The 13,033-nt window shown below is 41.8% G+C and overlaps 1 protein-coding gene across 1 annotated transcript in view; it reads left to right on the plus strand.

Moving 5' to 3' along the window:
- The window catches only part of lipeb (lipase, hormone-sensitive b), a gene marked incomplete at its 5' end in the record, with an annotated part of 30,352 nt that overhangs the window by 6,021 nt on the left and 11,298 nt on the right, over positions 1-13,033 (plus strand). Inside the window, 6 exons of the mRNA XM_080501222.1 lie at positions 1,715-1,956; positions 3,499-3,783; positions 5,224-5,314; positions 6,929-7,074; positions 7,473-7,658; positions 9,692-9,844. Coding sequence (XP_080357348.1) covers positions 1,715-1,956; positions 3,499-3,783; positions 5,224-5,314; positions 6,929-7,074; positions 7,473-7,658; positions 9,692-9,844 — 1,103 coding nt within the window. The remainder of the gene's footprint in view (positions 1-1,714; positions 1,957-3,498; positions 3,784-5,223; positions 5,315-6,928; positions 7,075-7,472; positions 7,659-9,691; positions 9,845-13,033) is intronic.

Here is a 13,033-nt window from a genome sequence, read left to right on the forward strand (position 1 = left end):
GGATATGCCCAGATGATGCACTTTAGTTGTTGTTTTGCCAACCTTGGAATAGACCAGAAAGAAATCTAATTTATTTAATGATTTCAAATCGACATTTGGAACATCTAAAATGCAGCACATAACATAGACAAATGTGGTTTACATGCATGATAATAACTATTTACCATATGTGTGTGTGATTTAGGTTGATGAATGGTTAGTTTTTTTTTTGCAGATGTTTGCAGTGAAATGACACAGACTTGTTTATTCCTCCTATTGAATAAAATTTCAGTATTATGCGATTGGTGCTTCTTTAGATCTTTGGCTGAAACAGTATTTTACTTTGGTAATGGTTTCCTCTTCAAACGGGTACACTCCACATCCCTACATATTGCTTTGGAAACCTGAAAGGATTCACCGATTTTCTTTTTGCCCCTTGCAATTGAAGTTGTATCAGTCCATATAGAAGCACGGGTTAAAAGTTTATAGCAAGGCTAAAGTAATTTTCCCGTTAATTTGTCAGGCTTGAGTTTGCCAATGACAATTTGACACACAAATGCAGTCTTAAACAGTGGTTTGAAGCTTTTTATTATCTATGGTTTTTCTATGAAAAAAAACACACACAGGTCCTCTATAGTATCACCAGTGTTGGAAACGACCACTTTTCCTTATCACTGTGTCCTAGTTCCGTAATCTGCTATGCTCTCATCACATTGCGAGCACTTGACTTCCTGTGCCTGTCGTCCCTTTCTTCTCTTCCGCGGGTCTCTCAGCGCAACAGTCACTCTGTACAGTAAGTACCAGCCAAGGCGTCGTGGAAACGGGTCTCGGGTGACTCTGCGGGGAGTCCACTGGCTCTTTGTCGTGCTCCACCTGGGTAGACATAGGAGCCCGCTGATAAACACACTCAGCCGTGTGCTGTCAACTCTATATCTCCCTTCGGGACTCTTATGGGAGTGTGTTGACATGTTTTTAGTCAGTGTATGACTAATCGTGTATTTTCCCAGCAGCGTGTTTCTTCGCCTCTCGGTTCTGGGTGGGATTTTGTCTTTCCTGCTTAGCCTCGGTTTATATCATTTAATTTCAAAGCTTGCCGAGCATGTTTCAATCAATGAGCTCCCAGTGATTTGGTCTGGGGGGGGCTTGGCTAATATAGGTATGAGAATATTTTGTCAGATAAATCCAATGATATCCCATTTGGTACAGTTTTTAAATGCTGATTATAAGTGTGGGTGTGGCGCAGCACAGAGAACAGGGTGCCTTTTCACGCTTGACTGAGGAGGCATTTAGCTGGATATATGCAATTTTCTGGAGTTTCTACTTGTAGATTACATCTCTGGACATGGCGGAGTGTATTGATCAGGGTTCTCTTTATGGTTGCTGAAGTGGACTCCTGTGGACAAACGTGTTTTTCTTTAAAGTTCTGTATAGATTAAGATTGCCTCGAGGTCCAAACAGTAGAACAAATTAAATTTGTGTAATGTGTTTGTTCAAACATGCACTTTGACCGAAACAATCTCGTATATATATATATATATATATATATATATATATATATATATATATATATATATATATATATATATATATATATATTCTTTCCTGTGTGGGGCTACTTTTGCATAAATGATGAAAATGGATAAAGCTTTGGCATAAGTGGGTTTTTCTACAACATGACATTCATGAAAGCCATTTTGTCTTTCTACTTTCGTACCCCAAATCTCTTCCCCCACAGTGATGGACACCAAGGCCGTTTTTGCATCCGTGTACAGCGTGTGTGAAGAAAATGCCACCTTCTTCTCCGGAGGGGCCAAAGGCTCACAGGGCGATGCGGCACGCCGCCTGGTGGGCGCCATGAAGCTCATCCAGGACCACGCTCGCAGTCTGGAACCGGTCGTCTGTGGCTTTGCCGCCGTTTATCATCATTTTGATTTTGACCCACACATACCTGCTAATGGCTATCGCTCCTTGGTCAAGGTAGGCTCTGGGATAGTTTAACTCTCTTATGATGATGATGATGTCTTCATTTATTTTGATTTGTTGGTTGTATCATTGTCCAAAAAGTACAGTGAATTAGTGCCTTTGACAGTTTTTGTAAGATGACATTAATATATTCATCAATCATTTAATATGACTGTAATCTAACCTTTTCGATACAGTCAAAAACACAGAAACATTGAAGATTCCTGGTCTGAAGGTTCTGAGGCTCTGCTGCAATGTCGAGTAAATCTTGTAGTTCTCAAATGTTGGTAATATCTGCCACAACAGGAGAAATAACAGTGTTAAAGTCCCTCTGTGCACAAGTCAAGTGTTAGATCTTTGTTTTCATTTCATCCTTTGTGAGACTGGGGAGACTAAACCACTCCAATAATTCAATCCATTCTTATCAATATTCTCCTCACATTGTGAGAAACTACTTACCAGCACCTCTTTGCCTTAATATCGCTCTGATTCAAGGTCGGCCCATTTGTTTTACAGATTGATTTTGTGTTGCAAATTGGATTAGATGAATTCCTCCAGCTGCATGATATCTCCTGCTACTGTATCCACTGTACTTTATCTTGTGCTGTTATTGATGAAGCATCATGACCTTCACTGACTTGCAGCCCACCAAACCTGAAGGATCGTAGTAGAGCAGCAAATGAATGGCGCTCTGTTTGTCTCGCCTCTCGATTTCCACATTTCTAATCCTTCTCATCCCTGCAGTACCACTCGCACTAATCTGTAGCACCCCGGTGAAGCAGCAAGTTTTTTTTTTTTCTCTTCATGTTCGCATTTAGGCAAAGTATCACATCATTTTTTTTTTTTTTTTTTTTTTTTTTAATGCTCAAGCTTACCACACTAATCTTAATTACAACTTAAGTACACCCAGAGGACATAGAGGACATGCGTCTTTAATGAGTGTACAAAAAACCCCCCAAACTATTTAATTTTGTCATGTGGTAATTTGTATTTCTTTATCTGTTCAAGAATAGTGTTGTTTAAGTTCTGTTCTTTTTATCACATCATGATATGTGTTTATTGTCTAACATTTACTTTGTGAGTGTGCTGGTTATGAAATAGGTCTTTTATTAACACACATATCTATCAGACCTGAACACGACATGACTTTCAAGCCACATGCTTTGGATGACTGTCAATGACTTTATTTACATGAGCACAAACATTTAATAAGTGGGAGTAATAGGAACTGCTTCAGAAATGCGATAATAAAAAAAAAAAAATGGATATTTGATCACATTATTCTGCTTGCATGATCACTTGAACCTCCAGAATCCAGATTAATATTGTGCATATAGACATGCTCAATGATAATTAATAGAACAAAACTATTTTATATGATGGTAACCCTAAAACTATCATACAACTGCTTTTTAAATTTTTTTTTTAACTTGTTCTCAGCTTTCTTCCCTTATTTTATTAAAATTTTTTCCATTGCATAACGTGTGTGCTCCTGGGCTAATGTCGCCGCACCTCCACAGCAGTCCTTGATTTTCCCATGGGGTCCCGTTTTCCCAGGTGTTGCGTTGCTGCCTTCTCCACATCATCCACAAGGGGCGCTACATCACAGCCAACCGCCGCAGCATCTTCTTCCGAGTCGCACACAACGCGGGGGAGATGGAGGCCTACTGCAACGCTCTGTGCCAGCTCCGCGCCCTCCTCTACCTGGCTCAGCGCATGCTCCACGACAACAGCTATGGCAACCTGTTCTTCCCGAACGAAAGCGGCCTCAGCGAGACTTTCGTCCGCGAATACTCATCCATGCACAAGGGATGCTTCTATGGGCGCTGCCTGGGCTTTCAGGTGAGGCGGAGGGACGGTGTGGGGAAGCAAGAATACGATGGAGCACGACTTCATATTTGATCGCAAGTTTGGTGTTGTAGTGAGGAGGTGAACAATATAACTCATGGAAAACCTTTTCAAGATTACAGAAGAAGCATCATAAAAAAGCATATTAGGATTAACTTCGATAAGCAGGCCAGCGTCATTCACACTTTCACCCCCACACACACTCGCGTGGCTTGTTTACAGTCACCAAATCACTTAACAAGCTTGTCTATGTGCAAGTTTTTGCCTCAAAGAACAATAATACTCCTCAAGAAACACTTGGGGGGAAAAAAGCACAAAAAAAGAAATCAAACTCTCCTTGAGCAGTTCTAATAAGTACTCCACTTTGGTCATTCCAGTTGGACTCTTACATTTCATGAATTAACAAAGATAAATCAGTTTTGGCATCCATAAGTCCATCCGTCCTGGTTCCTGCTCGGTGTGCACGGGGTCACGGCAGGAGGGTGATTACTAGCACCCCTCATAGCACTTTGAATTCTGCCTGGGACATCTTGTTTAAAGGACTTATTTAAAAATTCTGCATCCAATAATTGTTCTCTAATATAGTCAATCATGGTATGAATAGAAACTTAGATTAACAAAATCTCCATCTAATATTTGTACTATGAATGCAGTAGTTAACTTACCTATTAACAGAATGCGAACTTGAAAATTGACAGCAAAATTCTAAGTGTTTCAATTAATTATTGAGGTTTAAAAAGGAATGAAAGTACTGTACTGGTCTGAATACAAAACAGGTTTCCTTGGTTGGTATTGGGTCTGAAAAAGGCTTGTTTTTTTAAATATTTGGATTCTCATTTTAGTCTCCTGGTATTATGCCGAGAGAGCAGTACGAGGGCCTCAAACGAGGAATAATGTTAGTTGTGAACTGCGGAGACTTGACTTAGTGAGATGAATGTCAGGTGCTTAATGCTACATTGTTCTGCTTTATGTCAGTGGGGTATTACTGCAAAGGGTTTGAAATCCACTGCCCCAGAATATAATATTAGGCTCCAAAAAAGAAATGTTAAAGCCATTAAAGTCATACTGAACTACAAATGACTCCTGCTGCCCAAACCTGCAGGTAAAAGAAGAGCAGGAGGTCTGGGGATGAAGGGATTGGTCTTCTCACGGCTATTCCCTGTGTTCTCTGTTGAATTTAACGAGAGTGGCTGACCCGCGAGCAGTCGGAGGTCAAAAGCAAACTAAAGGGAAAATATGATGAAACCTCCCCTCTCTACCGGCTTTCTATCAATTTATAATGTCTCATAGCCATTTGATATTCTCATATTCCCGTATGTTTCACCGTCTCTGGATGATTGCAGGTTTTTTATCATCCCCCCATATCTTGGTTTTCAATGGGCCACGGAGAGTGGATGAGAATTTAAAGTATTCCTCTGTTTTCCCTCTGTCCAGTTCACGCCATCCATTCGGCCGTGTCTCCAGACCATCGCTATCGGCCTGGTGTCCTTTGGAGAAAACTACAAGCGCCATCAGTCAGGAATAGGTCAGCATCATCGCATCTGCGGCCGCAGCCTCTCATCATCCATCCACATCGTTCACATTCATAGATCGTACTCATCCATCCTCGCTGCTCCTTGGCCCCCCGACTGTGTACCTTTTGATGTTGTGTGTTTGGATTTTAGATGCCCTTTCATCCCTTGGAATCTCCAGGGTTAGCTGATGCTCTTCTTCTATATTTCAGACTGTTTTTGAACATGCACGTAGTTATGTATAGAGGCTACGTGGCAAGAACACGCGCTATCATCTACACACTTGCTGTGTGCACGCCGACACATACATATTTTAACGTTCGTAGACGGAATTCTCCAACTCAAATGGTTTCTTGTGCTCTCTGCTGCATCACAGTGGAAGCAGGAGGTATTGCACCGTATGGTGAGTGAACCAGAACTCCTCCCCACCCCTTCATCATAGTTCTCTGTAGTGACCTGAGAGGCTATATGAAGACCCTTCCTATATCCTGGAGTTCATGTTATCGTAGATAGTTTTCCTCTCCTGTAGGCCTTAAATAAGACTTGTGCGAGATGTCTTTTCTCAGGCTTTAATTAATAGTGGACACAGTCTTTGCCTTTACTGTGAATTATGCTGGTTTACATGTATGTTTGATTTGTGGAGGGAAAATGGAAAACAATAAAACTTTTCATGTTTGAAAAGCAAAAAACTATCTTAAATGTTCAGTTAAATTGTAGTTGTTACCACCAGAAATGCAACACCCACTGCAATTTACATATATAGCAAAACATTATACAACAGTTTGCAAGTTGTTGTTGTCATTTTCAATTTTAAATGTTTTGCAGCTTCAAGTTTGGTTGTATTATTGTGTTTAATTTAGTGCATTGAGTGGTAGTGATTGTCAGCTGGAGTTATCTGTGAGGTTTGCAGTGCTACAACTTTAATTTCTAGTCTTGACCATTACTCTGCCCTCTTTTTTTTTGTTGTGTTTTTCTCTTTCGGCAGTTTTCTGGTGTTGCTTTATTGTGTGAGATGCTGTGACAGCGACCTTTTATGCCCTTTTTCCTCATTCCAACCATTTTTATCTCTCCAAATATTTAAAAATATTTGCGTTTGTTAACTTCTTGCTCGGATGTGTTCACTGTTGCAGCTTGTTGCTCACGTAAAACTGTCATTCTGTTCATTTGTCAAACCAAACATGTGAACCCAGACTCCTGCGGGGGATCAGGTCTTGGCCTGCTACCCAACACCCTTTGGTGTGGATCGATAGGGAGAATCGACGGGTGTCTGAACTTTCATCTCCTTTTTTTGTTGCCGTGTCGTGTGGGGGGGAAAAAAAAGAATTCCTGCTGGTGTTTTGACTCTCAATTCAAATGTGACTGTGAGCATTTTTGCCTGGTTTTAAAAATACCACCACAATAATCCCACGGGTGCACTTATCCCAACACACTGCATTGCTGTGGAAATGATGAAAGCTCTGTTGCATAATGCACGTCAAGAAAACGCTCTGCACCTAAATATATTATTTTCTGGTTCGGTCTGGAGCCGAAGACTTTAACACAAGTGTGAGCGCAAGCCTTCTTAGTGTCCTCCCTCTACCTTTTTATATAAAGCCTCCTCATTATTCTCTCCTCCCTCCGTCTCACAGGCGTCGCAGCCAGCTCGTTCTTTACCTCAGGGAAGTACGCCATCGATCCGGAGTTGAGAGGGGCGGAATTTGAACGCATTACCCAGAACCTGGACGTCCATTTCTGGAAGACCTACTGGAACATCACCGAGACCGAGATCCTGTCGGTCAGTTGGCCGTCCGGCCCTCGTTTTACACACCTGCGAACATGCTTGCGGTGTGTCTGCGTGCTGTCCAACGCACACACTTCGCGGGCTGCTCCACTTTTTAATTTTAAAGCTACTTCAGAAATATTTTTGCCCTCCTCTGGTAAAAGCGCCATTCCATCATTATGCATTTTGGCCTACAGGCCGTTAGCAATAATGGAGTGAAATTCAATTTTTACAATAGGGCTCATGATTTATTCATCTAGTTTCACTTTCTCTCCAGTGACCTGACTCGTTCTGCACTTTTTTTTTCTGTCTCTATGCTTCTGTCTCTTCTTTCGCTCTCTCTCTCTCTCTCTCTCTATATATATATATCCATTTCTTTTTTTCTCTTTCTCCATGCATCCATTTTCCTCCAGGGTCTTGCCAGTATGACATCCACTCAGGTTAAGGTGAACCGAGCTCTTTCGGTGCCCCCTGTGCCCTTTGACCTTCCCTTGGCGGCCAACCACAGAGCATCAGTAACGATCCCTTCACCATCATCGCACATCGGCACGGCTCCTGTTCAGATGAGGCTCATCTCCTATGACTTACGTGAAGGACAGGTACTTGTATCATTATTCAACTCACACTATCATGTAGCGCACTTGGAAATTCAATGAAAAAGCCGCTTAGATGCTGAGTCTATGCAAACCCTGCCTTGCTGTTGTACTTGCTGCGCACTCGTCTCTCTCGGCTTCCATGGAACTCAACTTTGAGTTGTTGTGACCTAGTTTCAGAGCATTTTTCTTCACGGGCTGTTCTTAAGCGTCTTACAAATTGGAGCCCTAAAAGTTCCTAAACCGTTCAATCCAGCAATATTTAATGGCCCGTAGGGCTGGGCGATATGGCCTCAAATCAATATCACGGTATATTGATCAGTTCACCTCGATGACGACAAATGGACGATAACGACTCCACTGCACCCCCCTGCGCAAAAAAAATGTTTGGCCACTAGATGTAGCAGTTATATTAATAGTACGACTCCCCTGGACCTATTTATTGCTACTTTAAAAGACCGTACAACTACGCTGTCTGAAAATAAATGAAGAAAATACAAATTAAGTACTTTTAGTTAAGCTTTAATGAAGAGCTGATAAGCACAGATTAATTGAAATGAGAACAGCAGAGTGGATTACACCCGTGACTTGGTCTGTACTACACCTGAAAACACGGGATTTCTCCACAGTTATATGAAAAAAGACCTATCTAACCTAATCCTCGTGAAAGAAGTGACATATTTTGTGTGTAAAATGACTTTTCACGTCCGGCCCGACGAACGGCGTGTCGTTGCGCGGCGCTCTGCCTGCGGTGGCGGTGCGGAGTCCCGCAGCTCGCGTCACTCTGCACCCTGATTCTAAATACGGACGATTTGGACGATAGAAGAGACGTTGCTTCGATCGCTTTGATCACTTCAGCCACCACAGCAGCCGCCGCAACTTGGGGTGAAGTCACGTCTCTGACGCAGACCAGCTTCTTAAAGGGACATGCTACACACACACATTCAAAACCAACGGTTCTTTTCTTCTTCTTTTTTTTTTTTAAATACCGAATATACCAAAATGGGCAAAATGAAGTTGGTAATTTTGGTAAATTTCTGTTTATTGCCCAGGCCTAGTGGCACGGATATACATTTCTTCCATTTTCCGTTGTGTGTGAAAGACTGCATCATATCATCAACTTAATCCCCTCATTATTGCTTTCTCCGTTTCTATGTCAAAGATATCACTCTGCTTCGCTTTTGTACTCTTTACCTTGCTCTTTTTTTTCCCCCCAACTTGTTGTGCCTCTTGGGAGATTACCGCTCTCCATTTGAGCTCATTCTCCTCTTTTTAGCCTGGCACTTCACAATGCATGCTATCAGAAAACAATTCCAGCATTGATCATTCTCCAGGAAAACAACCGCATCCCTTTGAATGTCGCAAAGTACAAGTTTGCACCAGCCAAGCCCTTTCACTTCGCTACAGTGCCTCTCCTTTTCTTCTGTTAATGAATGGGAATGAGTGCGAGTTCCTCCAGACACAGGAAGCATTGGCAGCAAACTGTTGCAGAAAAAAAGTCTCTCAAAGGAGCTGTGCTACTAACACGAGCAGCACCTCCATGTGCGCACACACACACACACACACACACAACTATTGTTTTTGTAATACCTTGTCGGCATAATCACAAACAATGATGCTGATTGTTTTACTGTTAAGTCAGAAACTTAATAATTTTTTCGAAAAATAAGAAAACGGTTATAAACTGACTTGATATAAGACACCCTGAGCTGCAATCAAAACCCATTTTTTGAAGTGGAAACATGAAGTCTTGACATTCAATCATTTTCAACGCAACAGATCGTTCTGAAAATCCTCAACTCCACACCTTCAGGATGGACGACGTCCTTTGTCAGCTGCTTTGATCCTTTTGCCGTAACTCTGAATTATCATTAGAGGCTTAAAGAAGTAAAGAGCCAGTTTAAAGAATATGAGACGTAGAAAATACCTTCTTTTTTTTTTTTGTCCAGGTATTTAATGCAAGTAAGACAATCATGACATGTCAAATATGAGATCATGACCTTCTACATTTGTGTCTTTGTTCCTCTTTTTTTCTGCAGGACAGCGAAACTCTCTTGTCTCTGTCCCGTTCGGAGGGCGGGGCCATTTCTCTGTCATTGGGCTTGAAGACGAAGCGCCTCCCATCCTCTCCCAACCTCCTCGTCCACTTTCATGGAGGAGGCTTCGTGGCTCAAACCTCCAAGTCTCATGAGGTGAGATGATGCTTTCCCACTGGATCAGGCCCAGAGTCTTCCTCACTTAAGTTACATTTCTAATTCTCATTCTTTGTGTATTACAGATCTTATCTATTTATTTATTTATTGCTTTTTTGCACCCGCACCTGAAAGTCTGCACCTTTATTTCATTGTACAATGTCACATTGATACAATGACAATAAAGATTTCTGATTCTGATTAGAATCAGTCCGATCACAATATTTCATGATGCTTTGGGTTGTCTATCAAAGTTGAATTGATCAGGTGTTTATTGGGGGAAAATTCATGGTCAATGTGTCCCAATGTCCTTTTTTATTTGAGATTTCTTAAAAAAAACAACAACAATCAAACATGATATACTTTTGAACTACTGATATTTCCACTCCTCATATTAGTGGTTCATGGAGCTTATAACCGGTTTGAGGATTAAATCATCTCCTCCTCAGATTTCTATTGGCATGTCGCCGTATTTACAGGCTCATGCCACTCATGACGTAACCTTCCTCAAAAGAGATGCTCATCTATAAACCGTCTCACACTTACACATGACTTGAGATGTATTACGCAAAGTGGTAATCAAACCAAGTTAAACCATCTCGTACTGTCAATAGTGCTTTTTCAATCTTCATTATAATTTAACCTCGGTTCATTACGGTGTTGATCAGACGGGGATTGGTAACCCCCCCCCCCCCCCCCCCCCCCCCCCTTCCCCCTCTTCCTGTCAGTCGCGTGGCGTTTAATGAGCAGTTACACTAATTATTTCTATAATTATTCTCTGGAACCTTCAAATAAATTGGAGCTTTGAATTCAATTTGCGTTGTTTGTATTGGTAAGGTACATGCAGGCCTGACCTTAATTTGACATATAAATTGTTGTTTCCAGTTGCTCTTTTTAAACGAAATGTTCTAGATTACATTTTGTGCGTCACTATCGCAGCAAAACAAACCTTCACACTTAAACTGTTTCTTCGGTGTGTCTTATCAAGCTGCTTTTTAAATGGGTTTTATGACGAGTCGAGAGAAGTAACAGTCTATAATATTGTAACGGGGTGATCACACGTTTGACCCGTTTAGTGAAAAAGACTGTTTTCTTTTACATAATTTGTGGCCCGACTCCGTGTTTATCCGGTGCTGATGTGGTCATCTGTGGCACTGAGCGGTCTTTTTGTGGCATCAAGCTCCTTCGAGCTGCTGTAAGACGGGCTTCTGCGGAATTGTAAAGGACGTGGTCACCCTTGATCTGCGGCTTGCATGGCAACCAGAAGATGAGAGGAAGCAATCAGAAAAGGGGTGAGCAGTGCTGTCATGTTGAATTAACAGAGAACTGTAAAGCCCCGCAGAGAAAGATTACCCTGGGCACTAATGGAAGACTTGTCAGACTATCCTTCTCTTTTCTTCCTCTGGGTTTTGCTTTTTTTTATTACATCCTCCCCTCTCAATCTTCCTAATGTCTCACACGATCCTTTTTGTTCACTTAGTGCCCTTTTCGAGTTTCCTTTTTTGTCATATTTGGGCATTGCATACTTGGCTCCTTCCTAATTTTTTGAGGTATCTTTTTCTTTGAATCCCTCAAGGCCAGGAAGGAGAAGACGACAGAATGGAAAGTTTCTCAGACCGTTGTTACCGGCATTGGCCACCCGTATCTCAACTACTCCGATATCCTTCACTTGATCTTGTCTCTCCTGTCGTCTGAAAATAAAGAGTCCAAGCTCGGTTGCTGACTCGCAGGTGGTTGATCAATGCGCGGTGATGCTGAACTCACAGGAATGGATGATTTGACATGTGATTATTTAGCAACTTAGGCGCAGACCACACATGCATACACACACATACTCACACACACATACTCACACACACATACTCACACACACACATCAAATTATGACCAACGGCGGTATAAGAGTACAGATTAGCTGTCAAGAATCTGTAGATGAGTAGGACTACTTCCCTCATTAATTCCTGCTGTGAGAACAGATTTGGGACCCGGTGAAAAGACGTGACGGTGCGTGATAAATTCCCCGAGTCATGTAAAATTAAACGGCCAATGAAACGCACACATGCGCATCTTTTCAGCACTACTTGTGTGGGGGAAACTCAACGACGGAACAGATTCTCTTGCCGCTTTGAAAGAGCACAATGAAGTACCTCAGCTTTATGGTAACCTAATCTAGTTGTTACATTAACCATAAATCCATGCCTCCGCCATTAAACATTTTAGTCCCCACAATGAAGTTTGGACCCAAGAAGAGTGGTTTGCGCGCACGTTTCAGACTCCACAGCGACGGGGAAATAACTGCACTCCCAACCCCTCTTGTCTTCCCGGCAGGCAATTTGTTCCGAGTGTTTAGCTGCTTTTATGCAAGCGGATAATGAACTGTCTGGCTGGCTGTCAGACCTGTTCATGGACTCAGGCACATGTCGACACTTACTGTAGATTGCCAACAATGGATGTTGTTCTCATTAGTTGTGCATAATCACACAAGCATTAGGAACTACCTTCTTACTGATATGCACCAGCCGGCACTGGTGCTTGGGTGCTGCATGCACACTCACTAGCCGTTGGTCTCATGTTCATATTTATTAGAGGATTTAACTCTTGGATAGGTAAGTTGGTTGAAAGTGATCTGGTGAATTTTTTATTTTTTTTTAAATATCTTTGAGATGAAAAGTTTGTGTCATTTCACTTTGCAACTTTCCTGTTATACTTTTCTCATGCAATTCTGTTTTTTATAGAGTTGGAAGAGACATTTAAGAGTTAAAGGACAGCAGTGTGCTGGAGCTTCTAGCTTTTCAGTTGTCACGACGCGATGTACCGATACTAAGCCTTGCGTTATATTGAGAATGGAGTGATGTGTCACTTTCATAACCGTCTGAGTCACAAAGGTGCCGGGAAAAGATAAAGACAGGAGAAAGGAGTAATACCGTATAGGGATAATATTGCGTGTCACAACAACTTTTGATGTCTTTCTCACAATTCAAGGTTACTGCAGAAGTACAGTGGACACTTCAACTTACAACAATAACAAAAGAGACATTCAATATGGTGACACTGATCTTGTTTTTTTTTTTTGTATGTTGGTTGTAAAGCAACACCCCCCCATCTTGTCTTTGTCCGATTTCTTCTTGCTCTACAAAATGGGACACGGGGGGGGGGGGGCACCTTTGTTATTACGCTATGAAAAGGAAA

This window comes from Blennius ocellaris (genome assembly GCF_963422515.1).
Source record: "Blennius ocellaris genome assembly, chromosome: 8".
NCBI lineage: Eukaryota > Metazoa > Chordata > Actinopteri > Blenniiformes > Blenniidae > Blennius > Blennius ocellaris.